Source organism: Dermacentor albipictus, chromosome 1 (genome assembly GCF_038994185.2).
Source record: "Dermacentor albipictus isolate Rhodes 1998 colony chromosome 1, USDA_Dalb.pri_finalv2, whole genome shotgun sequence".
Lineage (NCBI taxonomy): Eukaryota > Metazoa > Arthropoda > Arachnida > Ixodida > Ixodidae > Dermacentor > Dermacentor albipictus.
In genome coordinates this window covers 53,124,738-53,144,372 of record NC_091821.1, presented here as the reverse complement: position 1 = coordinate 53,144,372, position 19,635 = coordinate 53,124,738, and the positions used below count along the sequence as shown (strand labels likewise).

The following is a 19,635-nucleotide window of genomic DNA, read 5'->3' as shown; positions in this document are numbered from 1 at the left end:
TAACACAGCTGTGAAGCGGTAACACACATACAGAATGAACTCCAAGATTAGCTAGTTCTTCGCAGACTATTGCCTGCACAAATGATGCTGTAGGCAAGTTGTTCGGCTGGCTTTAGTGGGAAAAATGGCTGCAGGAGCCACGACTTCAAGTTCTCACTGCACTATCCGCATTAGGTCATCTGATGATGGTGGTCGCTGCACTCCTAGCCTGTCGTCACAAGAGGATGTCGCAGCTGTGTTCAGCAGACATGGGAATGGCGTTGCAATGCAGCAACTCTTCGCCTGCTCGAAGCGTTGACACTCTTATGCTGTCCTGTACTGTGTCACAATTTTTGCACATGAGCAGGTTGTAAGCATTGTCAGCTACCTTCTTCAGTACACGCCCAACTTTGACTCAGCCATATTACTGTCAGCCTTACGGCATAGAGCCAGCACCTCCTAGATGTAAGAGACGATTCTGTGGACGTCTGGGTGCGAGTCGCTAGTTCTTCCTTAGCAGTGCTCTTCTGCCCGGTGGGACAGCCAAACCAGTCGCTCAGCTTCTGTTTGCACGTGTCCCAGTTATTATGCTCTTCCTCGTGGTTATCATACCACACCTTCGCCATGCTTTGTAGGTAGAAGAAAAAGTTACCCAACATAATCGTCGGATCTAATTTGTTGTGGGCACTTACTTTCTCATACGTGGCGATCCAGTCTTCCACGTCGAGGTCTTCAGTGTCGCAGAACTTTCCTGGATCATCCCGCGGCTGAGCCAGAACAACTGTCAGGGTTGTAAGTGTTGATATGGGCTGCGCCATGTCAAGTCCTGCTTCGTCTGTCATGTTGTCCAGTCTGAGGTGACAACCACTGCGGAGCTCAGTTGTTTCTCATGGGTTCTCTCGCCAATTTGTTATGTCGCAGAAGTCACATATAATGATGTTTTCAATATTTACGAGAGACAACGATGCATAAACAAAATGGCTGTGAAGACCAATTCCACCTACACAAGTCAAATGGTCTTCTCCTGACTGGTACCCCTCTTGGTTGTGCCGTAACAACATATAGACAGTAACATCTGTCATCCTTTTGGAAGCTAAATATGCATAGTGTGCACTGATAGAATGCGGCTCAAAACTAAAGTTTCCTAGTCAGTGTCTCTCGAGATAAATGCAAGTGAGAGTTTCGTTTGCGAGTCTGGATGCACCTTTCTATTTCGTTCGCTGATATGTGCGATAAGGTCATTTGCATTTGATGACTGGCACCTTGTGTTCGCAGTACGCAGTGTTCAAAGTAGGGCCCAGGCTCGAGACCACAGCAGACAGCCGCCACCTATAGGGTATTTCAAACCCCAGTGAAACAACCAATCAGCCGAAGTTGAGTTTCTTACAACAGGTTTCCGAAATTTAGTGATGGTTTATTTTGATCGAAGTCATTTGTATGAGTATAAATCCATGACGGGAAATAAACCAGCTGTAACGAAATTTTGCTGGAGGCACTATGTCAGAAAGTAAACTAGTGACGCTGGGCACAGGTCAAATGCTCTAAAGCTGGAAAGAGCGCTGTGCAGTTGCTCCTAAATTTCTCACGAGCATGTACTGTACACTGACAATTTGCTGCTCTGAATGAGAAAACAGCATCTGCTTACACCGCAAAACTAAAGCATGTCATCAAAACAATACGCTGCCTTGCAGTATAACATGTGTCATGATCTACTTCAGACCTTCCAAGCTAGCTAGCATTCACTACTACCATGCCTGCGTACAAAAGTACAGTTAAACGTCGATATAATAAAGTCTGTAAAACTGGCAATTCACATCGTTATATTGAAATTCAACTATTTATGCAAATAACTACCATCACCAATGGATGTTTCTTAGATGAAAGAGGCTGCAAAATTTTTTTACTGATTAGGGAATCAGAAAAATCAATCTTGAATTAGAAATAAACTGCGGCAGAACCCATCGCACGATGACTGTCCACGTTAATGCATTCAGCATTGAATCAATAACAACGTACTGCCCCCGTAAAAACGTGTTATGTATGATGCGGGTACTACAGGATTCCTCTTTTGCTCTTCATTAAGAACACTCGATGCCATCTAGCACCAGTGCAACGAAGCCTGTGATAACCATGCTCCTCTCACACTTCTCTCTGGACATGCTGTGCCATTCAGTGGTACTACCGAAAAATCCATGCATGGCCTCCAGGACAAAAAACGTGGCACACCATTGCCTGCGAATGCCGAGAAGTGTTCCCTCGCTTGTCATGGACTCAATGGCACATACCCAGTGCATTCATGGTACAGCTTGCTAAAGCGTTGGCATGAAGGGAATTCATTGAAAAACACCACATATCCAGTGCATTTGTGGCGCAGCCTGCTAATGCGTCAGGTTGCCATCCTTAAAGGTTTATCCAGATGACAGACCACGGACCTGTTTTGGCCCGCAGATCGGGCAGCACGTCACATTTACTTCCGGTCTGTCAGGCCCGTGCCAGGTCCGCAGGCCGGCGCAGGTGAGAAACGCGAGCACATTTTTTCTGGCGGCAGCCTACAGACTTTTTAAAGCATTTGCAGTCACCAGGTCTGGCAACAGTACAACGCTGGTCATTTTTGGCAGTCGAATCGGCAGCGCCACAATGTGCAATAGCTGCAGCGTGGGTGACAAGTTGGTCTTTCACGTGTTGCTGCGACCATGGCATCGTGGTCGGATGATGGCACATCTTACTTTTTGGCCTTGGTCCAACAATTTCCTACTTTGTGGGAAGGCAGCCGAGATGACTTCTTGAGGTGTCCGAAAAAATAACTTCTGTGGATTAACATTTGCAAGGAAATGTCATCGCAGCATCCGTCAGAATAATCTCGGAAGCAATGTGCTGCAACGAGTTCACAGAGCTGTGGGGTCGAGAGTACCCCTCCCGGCCCACGCTGTCATCTGCTCTTCGGGCCCGCCATGTGGATGCTGTCACGGGCAGGGCCAAGCATGGTCGACCCCACATGACCGGTCCGCGGCCCGGTCCATGGTGGTCTATGGTCCGGCATCTAGTAAGCCCTTGTGACGTGTATTTGATTCCGCTCAGCCTCGAACAAATTTAAGGGATTGTTTTCGTCATTGCAGAGCAGCATATTCCCAGTGGCACATACCCAGTTACCCAAGTTGGCATCAAAGGCATTTATTCAAGAATGGCATATACCTACTGGCCCATGCCCAGTGACCCATGTTGGCATCAAAGAGGTTTTATGCGAAGCATATTACGAGAGCTCAACCCAGCTCCTCAGGCGCGGCGGTGTCGCCTTGAAACCACGTGACACCGTGACGTCACGACAGAGGAGAAGTGGCTTTGGCTCAACTCTTGCAAGACGGGCTGGGTGGGAATCGAACCAGGGTCTCCGGAGTGTGGGACGGAGACGCTACCACTGAGCCACGAGTACGATGCTTCAAAGCGGTACAAAAGCGCCTCTAGTGAATGCGGTGTTGCCTTAGAAACGAGCTGTTTCTAAGGCGTGCGTCTCTTGCTCAGGCGCACATTTCGTTGCCGCGCCGAACGCTGCTTTGCTCGACGCTCACCGCGTCCAATGCGGGGCGCGTAGTTGCTGCCCTGTAGCCCATTGTCTTACACCCCTTGGCGGGTCGACGGGAACGCTGTCGCGTTCCACTCTTGAAGGCGAAGCAGTAATGCATGAGTTGTTTCTTCGTCTAGCCGAACCAAATATAGCCAAGCAACAGCAGTTCACCAGGCTAAACAGTGGTTCAACAACTAAAATAAAGGCTAGTATGCTTCGCATCCTGGGCTTAACCTTGCCTAAGCCACAGCCATTTTTTGGAAACCATATCAGGCTGAATGGCACATACCTAGTACTCTAAGTCGGCGTCAAAGAGTTTCTTCAAACAGTGGTACCTACTCAGTCCTGCATCTACCGTGACCCATGTCACCATGAAAGAGGTTCATTGAAGAGTGACACGTATGTACACACTGCCACGTGCTCAGTTAGCCAACTTAGTTTGATGGTTGGTTTCGAACCCTTTTACCTCAGCACAGCAGCCAGACTCACTACAGATTCGACCACTGACTTACGAATTGACCCAGGTAGGCAGGAAAATGGTTAGACACAAACCCCTAAAGAAGCCCCCTAAAAAGGTCCCCTAAAAGTGCGTTAAGTATCCATTCAAGAATGCTAACACATTTAAAAATTATTTTGTTAAATTTTAGAGTTAATGATAAAAAATGAAGCAATCCTATGATGGCCTGCAGATAGAAGTTGAAACAAGACAAGGGGAAGAGGGAGAAAGGAAACTAAAGAAGAGCAATAGAAGAAAATGGAGTGCGTTGCGCAGCTACTAAGTGTAAAAGATATGTTGACAGTATCTTCACACCAGCGGTACGAAGCGAAGCCAGCCTTGCTACAAGAAAGGTAAACATTTTCTTATATCGAGAATTTCGTTATATTAAGTTCACTATATCATGGATTAACTGTATTAGAGAGAAAATTCCTGCTCTTTAAAGCATTAGTAACACAAAGGGTCGGACAGAAAACTAAATAAAAAACAAAAAAATTAAGCGTACATCACTAATTTATTGAAGCACCTACCTAACCGAAAGTACACACCACAATTTGAAATGCCCGCATGAAAAGAAAGCAATGGTCTACTCGCCGGAAAGAAAGAAGTCGTCCCGAGTGAAGCGTTTCAAACAAACCAGCATAGTGTCAGTCAATTTTTCCAATGAGCAAGTTTCTTATCGATGTCGCTCTCCAATGCACATCGTCTGCTTCTTTCAGGAAACTATGAAATGATACATTGCTGTCTTTCCACCACAATAACATGCATAAATGCATGGTACACAGCAAAATACTTAACTGTAATTTTTTTTCTTTTTCAGGCTTGTGCACAGCGAAATCACAATGATTTGAGAACTACAAGGCAAATTTTTGCAATAAGAGAACCTGTCTAGCTTCAAGCCTGAACCTGGATCAGCTGGTTCTCAGTGCAGCCACTAGGTGGCAAGCAATGATTTGAATTCTGGGGTTTTACGCGCTAAACCAAGATTTGATTATGAGGCACGCCTTAGTGGGAGACTGAATTTTGACAGCTAGGGTATCTTTAACGTGCTCCCAATGCATGGTACAAGAGTGTTCTTGCATTTCACCCCCATCGAAATGTGGCCTCAGCAGCCGGGATTTGACCCCATGACCTCATTCTTAACAGAGCAACACCACAGCCACTAAGCCACCGCCGTGGGTGGCAAGCGACAATATGGAATAGCGAATACTACTTGAACTATATACAGAATGTGATGACGAGACTTGGACTTGGACTTTATAGGGAACGTGACGACGAGAGGGTTTTGCTGCTACACTTCTGCAGCTGCTCTGTCATACAACAAGCGATCTGAGAGGTGCGTTCGCAAGTAGCCGCATGTAATTCCATTTGTGTCTAAGGCGCTTTCCATTCACTGCCCCCGTGTTCCATTGCAACGACAGTGAAATTTCTTTATATTGAAATCATGTATAAACACAGTTCATTATATTGAGGTTCAAGATACGTAGTGTTCTATAGAGATTAAGTTATAAAGGTTAAGTACAGCAGGGCCTCATTGATATGATCCCATTTCACACGATTTCCCGGTGCTAACGTTCGTGATAAAGAACAAAAAATGACCCAATCCAGTTACACTTTTTTTTTTACCAGTTAATAAGTTCCCGAAAACTATCTTTAGGCACCAACATTCAGTACATTTACGAACTGTGATCGTATGGTATGTTTTACGGCCACTAGATTCCATGAAAACAAGAAAAAGCAGGCGGTATATACACGATTAAGAGCTGTAGACATGCACCATGCAGCTTTCCCTCAATGCTCACCCACCAGTGTTGCGTGAAAATGCCAGCATGCACTCAGTTTCCTCTTCTGGTATTAGCAAATCTCCTTGCAGGTTGTTGCAAGTTGCACTCATAGCTATCACCACCAAGCCTATTGCGATAAGCACCTTCACCTGTCTGTTTCACAGTGGGTGGGGCTTTGTGCCATTGAAACCATACTGCACGCTTTTAATAGGAAACTAGCACAAACTCGCAGCTGTTCCCTGCTGCAGGTGGCGTAAAGGGAGCGTCCTGTTTCACTGACAGTATCGCATTCTGGCCTGTTCACAAGCTCGGTTTTGGTTTAGTTTCCTGCACTTAAAACACTATGCAATATAAGAAAACAACAAAGCACACCTCGGGCCACTCGGGCCTCACCAGCTCGATGCACATCAGCATCTCATCTCGTGTGGCAATGATCCGTGCAACACCTTATATTACATCGATGTCGCCTACAACTGACTCTGCCACATTTTAGCGACTTCAGGCAGTACGTTCTTCCGGTTAGCACATTTTTCTCGCGCTTCTTTTTTCAAAACGTATGAACGAGATTCAACTATACTTCCTTATATTGAGGTTGAACTATTATGTTAGCGGAGGATGCAATTATCAAGAAAGATAGAGTTCCCACAGGCTCAAACCTTTCAGAGTTCCCATTTTCATTTGGAAGGGAGCAGAGGTGGATAAACCATGTCCTTGCCCAAGTTACTGGACACATCTCCAAAATCGAAATCTTTCACAGCAGATTTCACATAAACTCAAAACCAGATTCACCAGGCACTTATGAAGAAGTATGTTGATGGCACAAACCTCGAAGGTGTCAGTCCCATGGTAGGCTTCCACTCTGCATCAATGCCAACAACATCATAGTCCTGCAAAAGATATGTCGCATTAGGGTTCAGCTGACAATGCCCCACAAAACCAAGGTGGAGAAGTTTACCTTGATAACCTCAATGCAATTGTCAAGGGCATCGGCAGTGTCCACCATGTGCACATCACAAAGATCAATTCTCAATGGCAAGTATTTGCTGGGATCGTAATTATCACAATTCAAGTTCCAAGACTTGAGCAATTCCTGCACCCTAGGAGGAAAAAGAAAAGGAGTAATGATAACATGCATCAACAAGAGTATGGCTAAACCAATCTGGTGATACAGGGACACTGCTCTGAGCATCACACAGGCCATGACAACAGGCCATGACAGATGCCATAGTGAAAAGGGGAGGGGCTCCACATTTATTTCAACCCCCGGGATTTATTTTAATCTGAACCCAAAGCATGATACACAGGCAATTTGCATTCCACCCTTATTAAAATGCTGCCACAGCACCTGCAAGTCACACCCATGGCCTCATGCTCAGCAGTGTAATGATATGGCCACTGAATCACCATAGCAGCTCCATACAGGGCATGATGCCAAATGTGACAAGTGAGGGAAAGGGCAAACAGCTGTTGCATGCTTCATAGTTACCATCCATAGATCGACACAATTCTAAGCTTTTGAATTGTCTAGGACAATAATTCGCAATGTACTTGTAACCAAAGGCCAGAGATCTAGGATTATGATATATAAATTCAGTAAAACAAAATGTTGCCATAATGAGTCCTTTATTTCAAGCTAAGGCAAATTTTTACAGCGGTATATTGCAGATATGCATGTTAATACAGTCAGGATTTGCTTGAAAAAAAAAACAGAAACGTCAATTTGTTACATTATAGTGTTGTTGCGCACTGTCTTTGTAAAACTCTGATTTTACTGAGCTAACCTTTACCTGCACATTTTATTTTAGTTTGTATTTCATGGCTTTTGAAGCATTTCATTTATTATGTTGACTTATAGACTGAGCAATTGTCAACTAGCATTAATGTAATATGCAATTATATCTAAGCTTTCAATTCCAGTGTTTAGTACCAGAATATAGTGGATGTTTTCTAATTTCATCACCTTTCAAAGAAATGTGTACTTCATACTTTTATCAACGAAAGACCAAATAAGAAAAAACAGTGGGAAAAGAAAACCACAAGCGTACAGGCTAGTTCACTCTGGGGGAAAACACCTCAACAGTATTTAAGGGAACTTGCATTTCTTGGGAGAAAAAAAGTGGCCTATAGAGCATGTTTACTCTTTCCCTACCGTGCCCACTGGGCATTGTTAGCCCGCTATCGATGGTTTGAGAAGCCGCTGTCGAAACCTTCCACGTCACTCATGGACACACTGCATCATGGAACGTGAAGGAGGAGGACTATATTTTTAAGCGAAGCTTTCTTTGCCTCTTCCTTTGACTTTCCCACTGCTGCTGTTGTGGCTGTCCAGCTCACCCACCGCATCTCGGGGGCTGGTTCAGAGCGTGTATACATGACAGGAGCGAGTCAGAGAGGAACAGCGACGCGATAAACTCATTTGGACCCTACCACATCAAATGTGCACAATGCCCTCTGGAGCTACCTGGGCGTCGCCACATTAGCCTTTGACAGCTGTAATTATCCGTGACGCCTCGCAAAAGCATTGCAGAAACTGCAGTGCTTCCCTTTCTACAAATGTAGAAAGGGAGGCAGGGAAGAATGTACAGAGGGGGCGTAGATAGAACTGTAGAGAGGAGGGAGGAGAAAAGGCATACAAGGGGGGGGGGGGGGGCGGACGTGAGTAGGCAAGGGAACCCCACTACTATACAGACAACGGTTCATCATCATTTATTGTCCCTTAAGGACCCCTTTCAGGGTATTATATAGGGTTGTGGGGAAACTGGATAAGCTTAAGTTAAAGGTACGGTGTAGTACATTCCTGCTACTTCTGAAAAATAAACACCATGCAAATAGGTCAACAGACAAATTACACAGGACGTGCAGATGCACAGCCGCGTTAAAGTACACTGCAGGGTCTAGGCGACATTATGAAAGTGGTCAAGTATCAAATCAACACTTCTGTGCCCGCCGTGGTAGCTTTGCGAGTATGGCATTGACGTGGATTTGACCCCAACCGCGGCAGGCGCATTTCTACTGGGACGAAATAGAAAACACACGTGCCATTAGATTTTGGGACACGTTAAAGAACATCACGGTGTCAAAATTCATCTGGAGTCCGCCACTACGGTGTGCCTCATAATGCAATTGTGGTTTTGGCACGTACAGCCCCATAATCCAATTCAAGTTTAATACAGTCGAACCCATTTATAACGATACCAGTTTTAACAATATATCAGTTATAAGAACGAAAAGCTGCTGCACCATCAACTTTTGTATGTTTTCTATGGAGAAATAGCCCGCTTACTACAATGTCCCCATGCCACGTTATTGGTTATAACGATGAAGTCTGGCTGCTGGGTGTCAGTGCCGAAAGGTAATGGAATGCGAAATGCTTGAAAATAAAAAAAATAAAAAGTTAAATGTGAGCCACTGCACAATCACCCGCCACCCCAACTACCGCCGTGCACTTCTCCATGAGAGATGCACGCCAGCCTCACACGCATCTCTGCCGTTGCCTTTCCACCCCTCCAACATGAATAGACCACCCCAACTGCGCTGACAACGCTGCCTGCGCTGCTCCCAGATTTCTCAATGGGCCCTAATTCTGCGCAATCAGCTAATGGATTAAGTTGCTCATGCTTGCTTTGTTCGTTGCGTCGAAGTTATTCTTAGCCACGTAATTTCTCAGCCTTGTTTGACCCGCCGCCAAAACAGAACATGGCTGATCCGCCCACTGACCATCGGCAATGCACGACGTTGCCAGTGAAAAGAAAGCGCACTGCTATAGATTTGGAAACGAAGTGCTTCTAACTAATGAGACGATTGTCGCGAACGTGCTTGCATCGGATAGCGACAGTGACAGCCACGATGGCAGTGCTGATGCATTAGGGCAGACTACCTTAACATTGTCCCCACAGGAGGTCCTGTAAATGATTCTGTCCCTCATGGGCTTTCCGCGACGGACCTCCTGCTTCACTATGTGGAGCATATGGATGCCTTGGAGAAAGATGTCAGCAAGCTTCGCGTAAAGCAAGCAAGGCTGACAGACATGCGGTTTTCTCGTGCAAGCCAATGAAAAGCATGAGAAGTAGCGTTTCTTCTGGAGTTCTCAATCTGAGATGCTGCTGTGGCAACTTTCCCGCATTCTTTTAAAGGCGTCTTTTCGGGCCACCAAAGCAATGCCTCAGCAGAGTTTGTATGTCACTTGCCGCCAATGACCCATGTTTGCATTTGTTATAGCAGTGTCATTCTTGAACGCCGACAGCTGCAGCTTGTTAACACACGATTGCAGCGCGCAGGAAGCAGAGTTAAATAGTTAAACAAGTACAATCAGAAGCCCGCCAAGGAGATGGTGGAAGGTGGTGGGGAGGAGAACTGGCCTCCCCGCCATTATGGTTTTCTCAGAACAGCTATGCCATCCCCGATTTTGATTTCTTTTTTTCATGCAACCTGGTTATAACAATTATTGGTTATAACAAGAACATTTTCGTGGTAGTTGAATATTGTTATAAGTGGTTTCGACTGTACTTCTGCCACAGTGCGATGTGCCATTTGAGGCAAGCACAATGCTCAACCCTCTCGGAGATTATGAAATATGGCGCACAACGATGCCTCAAGCAAACATGTCTCCCTGTGTGTTCTGTGTGCTATGCAGACAAACATCAGCGGTGCACGCAAGGTAACGTTTGACGTCAACTCACTACTCTCATGACTAAACCTTGAGGAAATTAAACTTTTGGCATCAACATCACCGCTAATTATCGCCAATCAAAGCAACCAGCACAGAAAGTGTCGCTTACATCAATTCCCACAGTGCGTGGGACCAGCATAGTTTTTAGTTTTCTAAGCAGTTCACTTTTTCTTGCCAAGCAGGAATTTTTGAATGCACTCTCAAATTTGTCGATTGTCAAAGTATAAGGCAAAAATAGCCGCCTCCAGGTGCGTTGTGCCCACTTCGAAAGATCCAAGATGACAAGGCAAACCAGCCTGGAACAATGGTGGCCGCAGCACGGCATACCCAACTGTAATGCTTGCTGTTAAACTTTTGGAGAATTTAGATTTTTTTCAGAAATAGTGTCTATTAGATGGCAATACATCTTGTATATCACATAATTTTTGTTACATTTTTTTCTTAGTAGATACAAGCGTGTCTATACAAACTTTGTTCAATTTTACCCCACAATCTTGATTCTGGCAATTTATATCTTTTTTATGACATACCTCATTAACAAAACATTTATGCATGAAAAGTGCATTCATTCTGCTTTGTTTGTGTATTACGTATAATATTGAGTGGAGTACTTCCTTCAGAAAAAAAGAAATCTAAAACGTATTTTTCCCATGATAAGGAAAGAGGTATCTTAAAAATTTCTGGAGAAATTTGTATCTAATGTACGCTGCTGCTAGTGTGTGGTGGGCAATACAATGCAGTTGTAGATGACAGTAGACCAGCCATCTCGCAGTCAGATTTGAACCCAACTTATGAGAATTGTTTTTCTAATAACTAGAGATTGCAGAGACATCTCCCAACACCTGTCCTGGTTTCTCCATGTTTCTCCATGAAGCAACAGGCTTGGAGTTGCAAGCACGTAGCTTGATCACATGGTGAGCAGTTGCCAAATACATAGGAGCACTGCCCTGCCGCAGGGCAAAGGTACCAAAGGCTGCTCAGCTGCTACCCCTTCTCTCTCTTCTGAAGCCCCCACTCTCTCCTTGCGCGCTATCGGAAGCATTTTATTTTTATTTCTCAACCTCTGCCATGGCAACAACTGTGGCGGCCTGGCTTCGCAGGTGCATGTGGTTACTCATCGATCGCATGCACTAAGTTCAATATATTCGACGTACAGTTCACTATGGAAAGTGCATTTCACATGAATACTGCTAAAAAAAATTAAATTATGGGGTTTTACATGCCAAAACCACTTTCTGATTATGAGGCACGCCGTAGTGGAAGACTCCGGAAATTTCGACCACCTGGGGTTCTTTATAACTTGCACCTAAATCTAAGTACACGGGTGTTTTCGCATTTCGCCCCCATCGAAATGCGGCCGCCGTGGCCGGGATTCGATCCCGCGACCTCGTGCTCAGCAGCCCAACACCATAGCCACTGAGCAACCATGGCAGGTATGAATACTGCTAAGACAGCTTTGAGCATTCAATATAAAGCATAACTTGTTCTACCCGGGTTTGTTATATACGAGTGTATCTGCAAATCAGTTCTGCAGAAATTCACAAAGAAAAAAATCAAAGGGGAAAAACTCAACCACCCAAAGGAATTGGAAGGGTTTCTTAGAAAGCTTTGCAGCTGGATCCTGGGATCAAATCCCAAGACAGATACACCTTTCCAATGCAGGCTCTATATTATTAGCTCAGACAGCACAGCAACTCCGCCAGACAAAGCTGGTTTTGAATTCGATACCCCAGCTAGGACAAATTTTTCACTTGCAAAGCTTTCTTTTTGGGGGAAACATGTAGGGATTTCCTAAGAGCTTCACCGTACTTTTTTATGTTTCTCATACAACTGCAAATTCATATGGCAATCTCCAGGCCATCTCGGACATGATTGTTGATATCCAGCAACTTGCAAGTTGTTTCAACACAATGATAATGCACTGATAAAAACTCGGTAAGAGCAAATCAAATGCATGGGGTGACAAAAATAAATCAACAAGAAAACAATGAATTTGAGGCAACTCACTTTTGTTGTCCACATTGAACCCTGAATGTTCTCAAGTAGCGTGGCCAATGATGATCAGGTACACCAAGCTTCAGTGCAAAGCTGAGAGCATTCTCATAGTCCTTCACCCACATCAGTTCATTCAAGAGATCCTGCTGCAATGTGGGGTTACTACCAACAGCCTCCTGCAGCAAAGAAATGGAAAAATTTTTCTGCCATTTCATTTTCAAATGTAAAAGCGACAATAGCCTGCATCCTCATACAATTAAAGGGGCCCTGCAACGGTTACTGAACATGGTAAAACAACCGTACTTGCTTCTAAAGATTGACTAACAAAAATTATCTGAAACCAACCAAGAGTGCAAAAGGGCAAGAATAGTTTTCCAAGCCAATTTTATACAGGTGGGAGCATGGAAAACTTAAAGAACACGTAACACTAGGGACAAATTATTACCTTTTTGAAATTTTTATAATATCTGCACATATTATAGGCCTACTGCAGTCTCATTGTCCACATTTCTGACAAAAAAAATAATTGCAATAGGATAAGAGATATAATTACTTCAAAACTAACACCATCAAAAAAGTCAAACATTTTACATTATCATGGTGATCAAGGCAAAGGTTAAATAAGTAACAGATGACACAGGGGCCCAACAAGCGAATACAGCTGCTCTGCACCAACCTGAAGCAAAGGAACATAAAAATATATTTGGGCCAATTCGAGTCCTGTTAATCACAACCAAAGGTCCCGGCCGGCAGACATGCATTTATACGGGCCCAAACTACTGTTACTTTGATCCTAAAATTGGCCTTCACCAGATAAACTGAACTTGGCCCCTGTCACACACTTGGCCCCTGTCGCAACCCCCTTTAGTGGCAGTGTCTGTCTTGGCAGAGCTAAGGGGACAGTGAATCATCTCCCATAAGAAATGTCTATTTTAACATGATAGTGTTAAGGGCCCAGTGTCGCAGAAAATTCCTGTGTATATTTAGGTATTGGGGGGTGAGCACCACCACTGGAAAAACTGATGCCACTGTCAGCGTGACGTGGCATGAGGAATCACGTGGTCACAGCGGCTGCGTCGGCTGCTTCGGAAGTGCTGAAGCGAGCTGAAAACGAAAGTCCCACCTGCACTGTGGTTCCGATTAACCCTTTGAGGGTCGATTTCTTTCGCCATATGCGACTAGCCAGGGTCGATTTTTTTTATTGCAGATTACGATTCTTCTTAGGGACTTACATCGAAAAAAATTACCGCAACTTTTCTAAGGTGACCGTAATGTGAGAAAAAAGTATGTTGCGTTGGTATATATGCACTCTTCATCCATGAATAACAACAATAAAAAAGGAAATAAACTTATCAGAATTAAAAATTTTATGCATTTTTATGCGCATAGTTCAAGGCTTTGAAAATCCGCACACAAGAATGTTTCGCAAGCCTCAAATATTCATGCTCTTACACTAATACGTACGTCCATAGCATAATCGAACTGCGTAGGTGCGCGCAGTCAAGAAAACTGCTTGGTTGTGCGCCCATCAAAAAAAGCAACGCGTGTGACAAACTTCCGCTTATCTTCATCTTATCGCCAACCAGTGAGGGCAATTAGTTTTCGCGAGTCTTAAAAAAAAGAAAAGAAATGGAAACGCATGCACGGCAGCATCCTTCCTATGTGCACCCCTGTGAGCACTAAACGAGCGAGAAACAAGCGGTCACCCTTTGAGCGATCAGGAATGAGATAGCCATCAGTTTCACAAGCGCAAAAAGCCAAAACCACCCACGAAACAAAATCCAAACGGCCGCCCGCCCGCGCGCACACCAATGCACGAGCGGTAATATATAGACGCACGGGAACAAACTAGCGCTAAAACAAACCATGCAACCAAAACCGAGAGAGGGGGGCGCGCAAAAAAAATTCCCTGTATCCCCACATAGTGGCAGCACATGACAGAAAAGAAAAAGTTAGGAAATTGGAACACTTTTTAAACGTACAGACGGCGCCGTAAATATACGGCATCGACCATTTTCGGACTTGTTAGCAGCGCCATATATTTACATCATTGACCGTCAAAGGGTTAAGTGGTGAGGATTTCCCGCCTTGGGCGTCTGCTTGACAACATTTGAAATCACTAGAATAGGTAGTGGCTGCCTTTGGAGTCGTGCAGCATGGTAGGCTACTGCTCAGTGCCACAGTGCCGGACGTACACAACGGAGCCCGGTGTAAGCCTTATTCACACGTAGCCGCAGGACAAGAAGCTGCGTGAAGCTTGAATCGTGAAACTTAGAACTGGCAAACAGCCATTGGCTACAACTCGGGTATGCAGCAAGCACAGACGCGAAGAATATTTCTGCTACAGATACGGGAATGCTATGTTTGGCGAGTAGCAGAAAACACGCACCGAGATGTTCGCCCGCACTCCCTACCCGGCTAATGTCACGACGGTTTGGTCTATGAACTTATTGATGCTAGACACTGGCAAGTTCACTGGAATGGAAAGGGAGTGATAAGAAGCACATTAAATAAAGGCATGGCATAAGGTCATGTTTGTGTTATGAATTAACGCACTGGATTATGAAAAAGAAGCAGCCCGAAATCGCCCGCTGACTGCATACAGTGCGACACAACCCTAGAAATAATATTGAAACACCCAAGAATTTAGAAGAAAGAATACTGAATCATCGCGACGACACATCACAGTCGCCGTAGGAGTTGAAGTCCCTCATTAAAACGAAATTGTCTTTGAACAGCTATGATAACATCCACGCAACAATGGTTGCTTGTGAACTGTCAAATGCTCATATGCTGCGGCCTAAAGCTCGCAGCACGGTGCGAGAACGCTCTTAGTGAAAGCGAAACATTGTGCGCGGACATGCATGCAGACCCGCAGTCGGTCGCTGCGAATCCGTGTGATCGCTACATGCATTGAGGCTTCGTTCTGTTATGCGCCATTTGGTTATACAGACCGCCTACTATAAGAACATATTTCAGATAATTTGCACTCAGCGATTGCCTACCTTTCACGCATGAAGCCCGTTTGGGAGACTACATCGCGGTGACTGCACGCAGTGGCTTTCACTGTACATATTCGGTAAAGAGATAGCGTCTGTAAATGATTCTGTGCTTTCAGTCTGCCCAAGATTATTATTTCGACAAAAGTTCCCTCGTTTTGATAGTACTCACAGAAATGTACAGGAGGGCAACCGTGTGGTGTTCTTATTAAGTGCCGTAAGCCAAACCTATGAGGAGCACGCCGCGTGATCCCTCATACTACGCAAGGGAGGCGCTTCCGAGAGATGGTGACTAAGTCCTTGCCCCCACTATGTATATGCGATACCTTGCTCTCCACCACACCACCCCGCACCTCCACCACAATGTTACGCAATGGACAAGTCAGTAAGACTAGCAAATATTTACAGGTTATATTTACAACAACGGTTACAGCACTGACCGGTTAGATTCACAGCGCGAGCCTTGTTCGTTCTTCCTCTTTTCTCACGTGATGGCGCCCACGCACCCCGTTCAAACAATCAAATATCACACGCACGTAGCAATATGACATGCGGTATATGTGGGATATATTGCCACATCATTCTATCATTTAAGTTGCTCATACACTGTCTTACATTCTCGACAGTTATTTCTCAGAATTGCGAGAATGACAGCCCACAAACAAATGCCATGAAACAAAATACAGACAGCCCATGCCTTTTATGTTAAATCTTCTTACACTGAAATGTTAGAAGTGTGCAACAATAACTGAAACCTGAAAATTATGTAATTATTTTGGTGCGGCTGTGCACACCCTCCGTAATCGGCCCATGCAAGAGACCGCGTTTCTGCCAGGAATCTCGCACTCGTGCACATAGTGTTCGCCACCAGCGTTTTCCGGCAAACATTGCGTTTACATAAGCTGCAGTTGCCAGGAAGCAGGAAAAGCAGTCGGGGATCTCCGAATGCCAACGCATTCCACTCGAAGCTTAAACGTTCTCCAACTTTTTTTTCTTTTTCTACCTCAGTTCTCCCTTAGTGTACAAAAACCAAATTGCGCTAGCATATTTGTGAGTACTAACTAATGTTTCCAAACAGTTCAGTGAGGACATTCAATATGGGTTAGAACTTTTTAAGAAAAGAGAAATGGGACAGAGAGAGTGAAGAACAGGACAGACAGCGAAAGAGCAGACTAGAGAGGAACGAGAGAAACATCACGAGTTATGAAAAATGCAACTTGACCTTGAAAGTAAATGTTTGAAGTTCTGTCGTGCGAGTGAAGGGCTCTGGAACTATCAAGTGAGACAGAATCATACCACACAGACTGACTCTTAAAGCCATTTGAAGTCTGGAAAGATATAGGGTTGTTCCTAGGAAATTTCGAAAGGACCCGTGAGAAGATGAACTTCGCTCCGAGTAAATGGCCACAGCGGTTGCTGCTGAAGTAGTCGTCAGACTCAGTCGCAAGATGCATACGATAATGCGAAGCTTAAAGCTAGCCTTTTGATGAAGTGCCGCCTTACAGCCAAAGCTTTTCGACAAAGGTTTCGAAGCACGGGTAAGAAGGATAGCGAGGGCTATCCCGAATTTGCATATGGCTTAAAGGCAAACCTAGTCGAGTGGATGAAAAGCACGGCAGCATACAAGAGCATAGACATGATTATTCAATGCATGTGTCTAGAGCAGTTTAACAAAAGCATCCCACAATCTGAAGCTGTGGGTGCAAGACAGAGGAAACGTAAACACTGTGGAAAGGGCGGCCGAATTAGCCGAAGAGTATGCAACGCACAGAAAGCCGAATACCAAGGACGGAAATTGTGATGGTTGAAATTAACTGTGGAAATAATTTCCATTCAAAAAGGGATTGCAGACAAAACGACCAGAGCATGTAGACGCAGAAAGAAAGGACGTCAGAAAAGAGCAAAGAGAAGTCAAATAGCGAAACCGTCTAAAAAGAACAGAAAAGGGAATTTGAATCCTTTAGACCAATCCACAGCTTTAAGTGCCACAAACTGACATATTGCAGCAAACTACGGAAGCCTAGTGTAGTGTTTTCATACATGGAGGAGACAGACGAGAACACAGAACTTTTACACCCATATCTTCACGACCTGCACATTAATGGAAAAACATGCCCGGTGCTACAAGACAGTGCCACCACCACGGACTTTGTCCATCCGTCTTACGTGACAGTAGATGACTTCATCGGAGAAGTAGCGTGGATTAAACAGGTTGTTTGATACACGCTGAACAAACAGCACGCGTCTGCCAATGGCGAAAGTCAAGATCAGTGGGCCTTTCATGGACCTTGTGACCAAGGCTGCAGTTTCCAAATTCTTGTACGTGTACTGCAGCGACATTTTTTCCGAATCGGTCAGGTCAGTTACTGCATGAGAAGGGGCTGAAAACTTGGAGAAGGCATGTACAGGTGTTGATGTGATCCCAAGCTCATCAAATCGCGTTGCTTTTATCTGAAAATGCAAAAGCCACTCCAGCACAAGTAACAAAAGTAGCTTCGGCAAGAGAAATTGAGCTAGGCTCGAGGGATGAAAAAGCAATTGAAGAAATTCTGCCAGCTGACCAGCTCAACAAGAGCGTATAGCGTATCACAAGGCACGTGTCAAGGTTCCCACCAGCAGGGAGAGCCAGCTGATGCACTCGCAAAGGAGACAGGATCTTTACTATCACAGGCCTCCAAAAATTGATCGGCTCTTGCATGTGAACAGAGAGTCACTGGCTGCTGAGCAAAAGAATGACATCAGCCTAGCTAAATTACATGCGACAGCTAAAGAAGGCATTGCTAGGCATAACGTGACGATGCATGAAAGAGGAGGCTCGTTATATCGGCACTACAGAAACCGGAAGGGCAGGATTCTGGATCAGTTATTCTCAATCAATAAAATTTCACTTGAGTAAGCGCCTCATCCTGTCCACTCTCTTCCTTCTAGTCTTTGTGCGCTTTTACAGTTTCAAGATGCCCGATCAGCTAGTCGTACTTACTAAGTACAGGGAAGACCTTTTGGGTCTCTGTCATGGGAATGGGTGGTCTGGCCACCTAGGCATAAACAGGTAGAAAGAAAGATTGCTTATGGAATACTACTGGCCTGGCTGTTTCAAAGACGCGTTTCAAAGAATTTTCATATCATGCGACACCTGCCAGCGCTCAGGTAAACCAGGAGAAACATGGAAAGCTCCTCTAAAGGTAGTGCCCTTAATATCAGCCTTCCAGACGACTTGCGATAGACACGGTAGGGCCTCAACCAAAGATAAAGTCAGATTACAGGTACCCATTTATGATGCGTCCGGGGCCACAAAGAACTCAGCTCCAACTAAGCAGTAAACCCGCTTTTGACAGCATTCACCCGAGTCGGCTTTCCAGCCGAAATCTAGGTGGTGCAAGGGTCAGTATTCACCAGCTCACTGACTTCCACATTCTTACAAAAGAGCAGGGTACAGTTAGTACAGTCAACCCTCGATATAGTGAACAGCACGGTGATCGTGAAATAGTTCGGTATAGCCAGAATTCAATATATAAAATTCCGTAAAAACACAAATAACTTGTACAAATCAATGTAAGTACCACAGTGACTACTCACTTGAAGCTTCACACAAAGTATTTTTCTTTGGATGAAAGTACTGCAGCAGTGCAGCCTGCTTCTTATTGGCTGCCACATGCTTAACCATGGCGCCCTCAACATTGTCTAAACGATCCACAAGCAATAGGCCAGTGCCTTCTATTGCACTGCAGTAGCAGTGTAGAAGGGCCAAAGCAGCTACAGCCTCAGTTAAGTTGGGAGCGGAGCAAAATCAGTGCTTGCGGGATCAATTTCAGCAGCTTCTTCGTTTGGCCACTACTTCCACTGCGATCTCCACATCCCAAGTGACGAGCCCCCCTCTACACCGCACGACATCCTCGAACAACAAAGACAGGAGCAAAGGCAACATGGACAACCGCATCAAAATTTAAACAGTCAACAGGCGAAGAGTTGGCACTGATTTCACATGCACACGTACCCAAACCTACATACCCTTAATTGTATTCACCACGCACGATACACCGACGAATGCCCGTGGCGTGGCGACACCTGTTGTGCCATACTACCAAGCACTATGTGGCAATCACAAGGCAACGGGAGCTGCCGTACTACATGCACCACATGGCTACCACAAG

General features: G+C 45.0%; 1 protein-coding gene across 2 annotated transcripts in view; it reads right to left on the bottom strand.

Annotated features, from left to right (window-relative positions):
* Window positions 1–19,635, bottom strand: part of Nbr (exonuclease mut-7 homolog) — a 120,071-nt gene that overhangs the window by 78,727 nt on the left and 21,709 nt on the right. For both annotated transcript variants that reach the window (XM_065428576.1, XM_065428577.1), the window contains exons 9-11: window positions 12,498–12,661; window positions 6,777–6,918; window positions 6,647–6,708 (exon numbers count right to left, since the gene is read on the bottom strand). In XM_065428576.1, coding sequence (XP_065284648.1) covers window positions 6,647–6,708; window positions 6,777–6,918; window positions 12,498–12,661 — 368 coding nt within the window. The remainder of the gene's footprint in view (window positions 1–6,646; window positions 6,709–6,776; window positions 6,919–12,497; window positions 12,662–19,635) is intronic.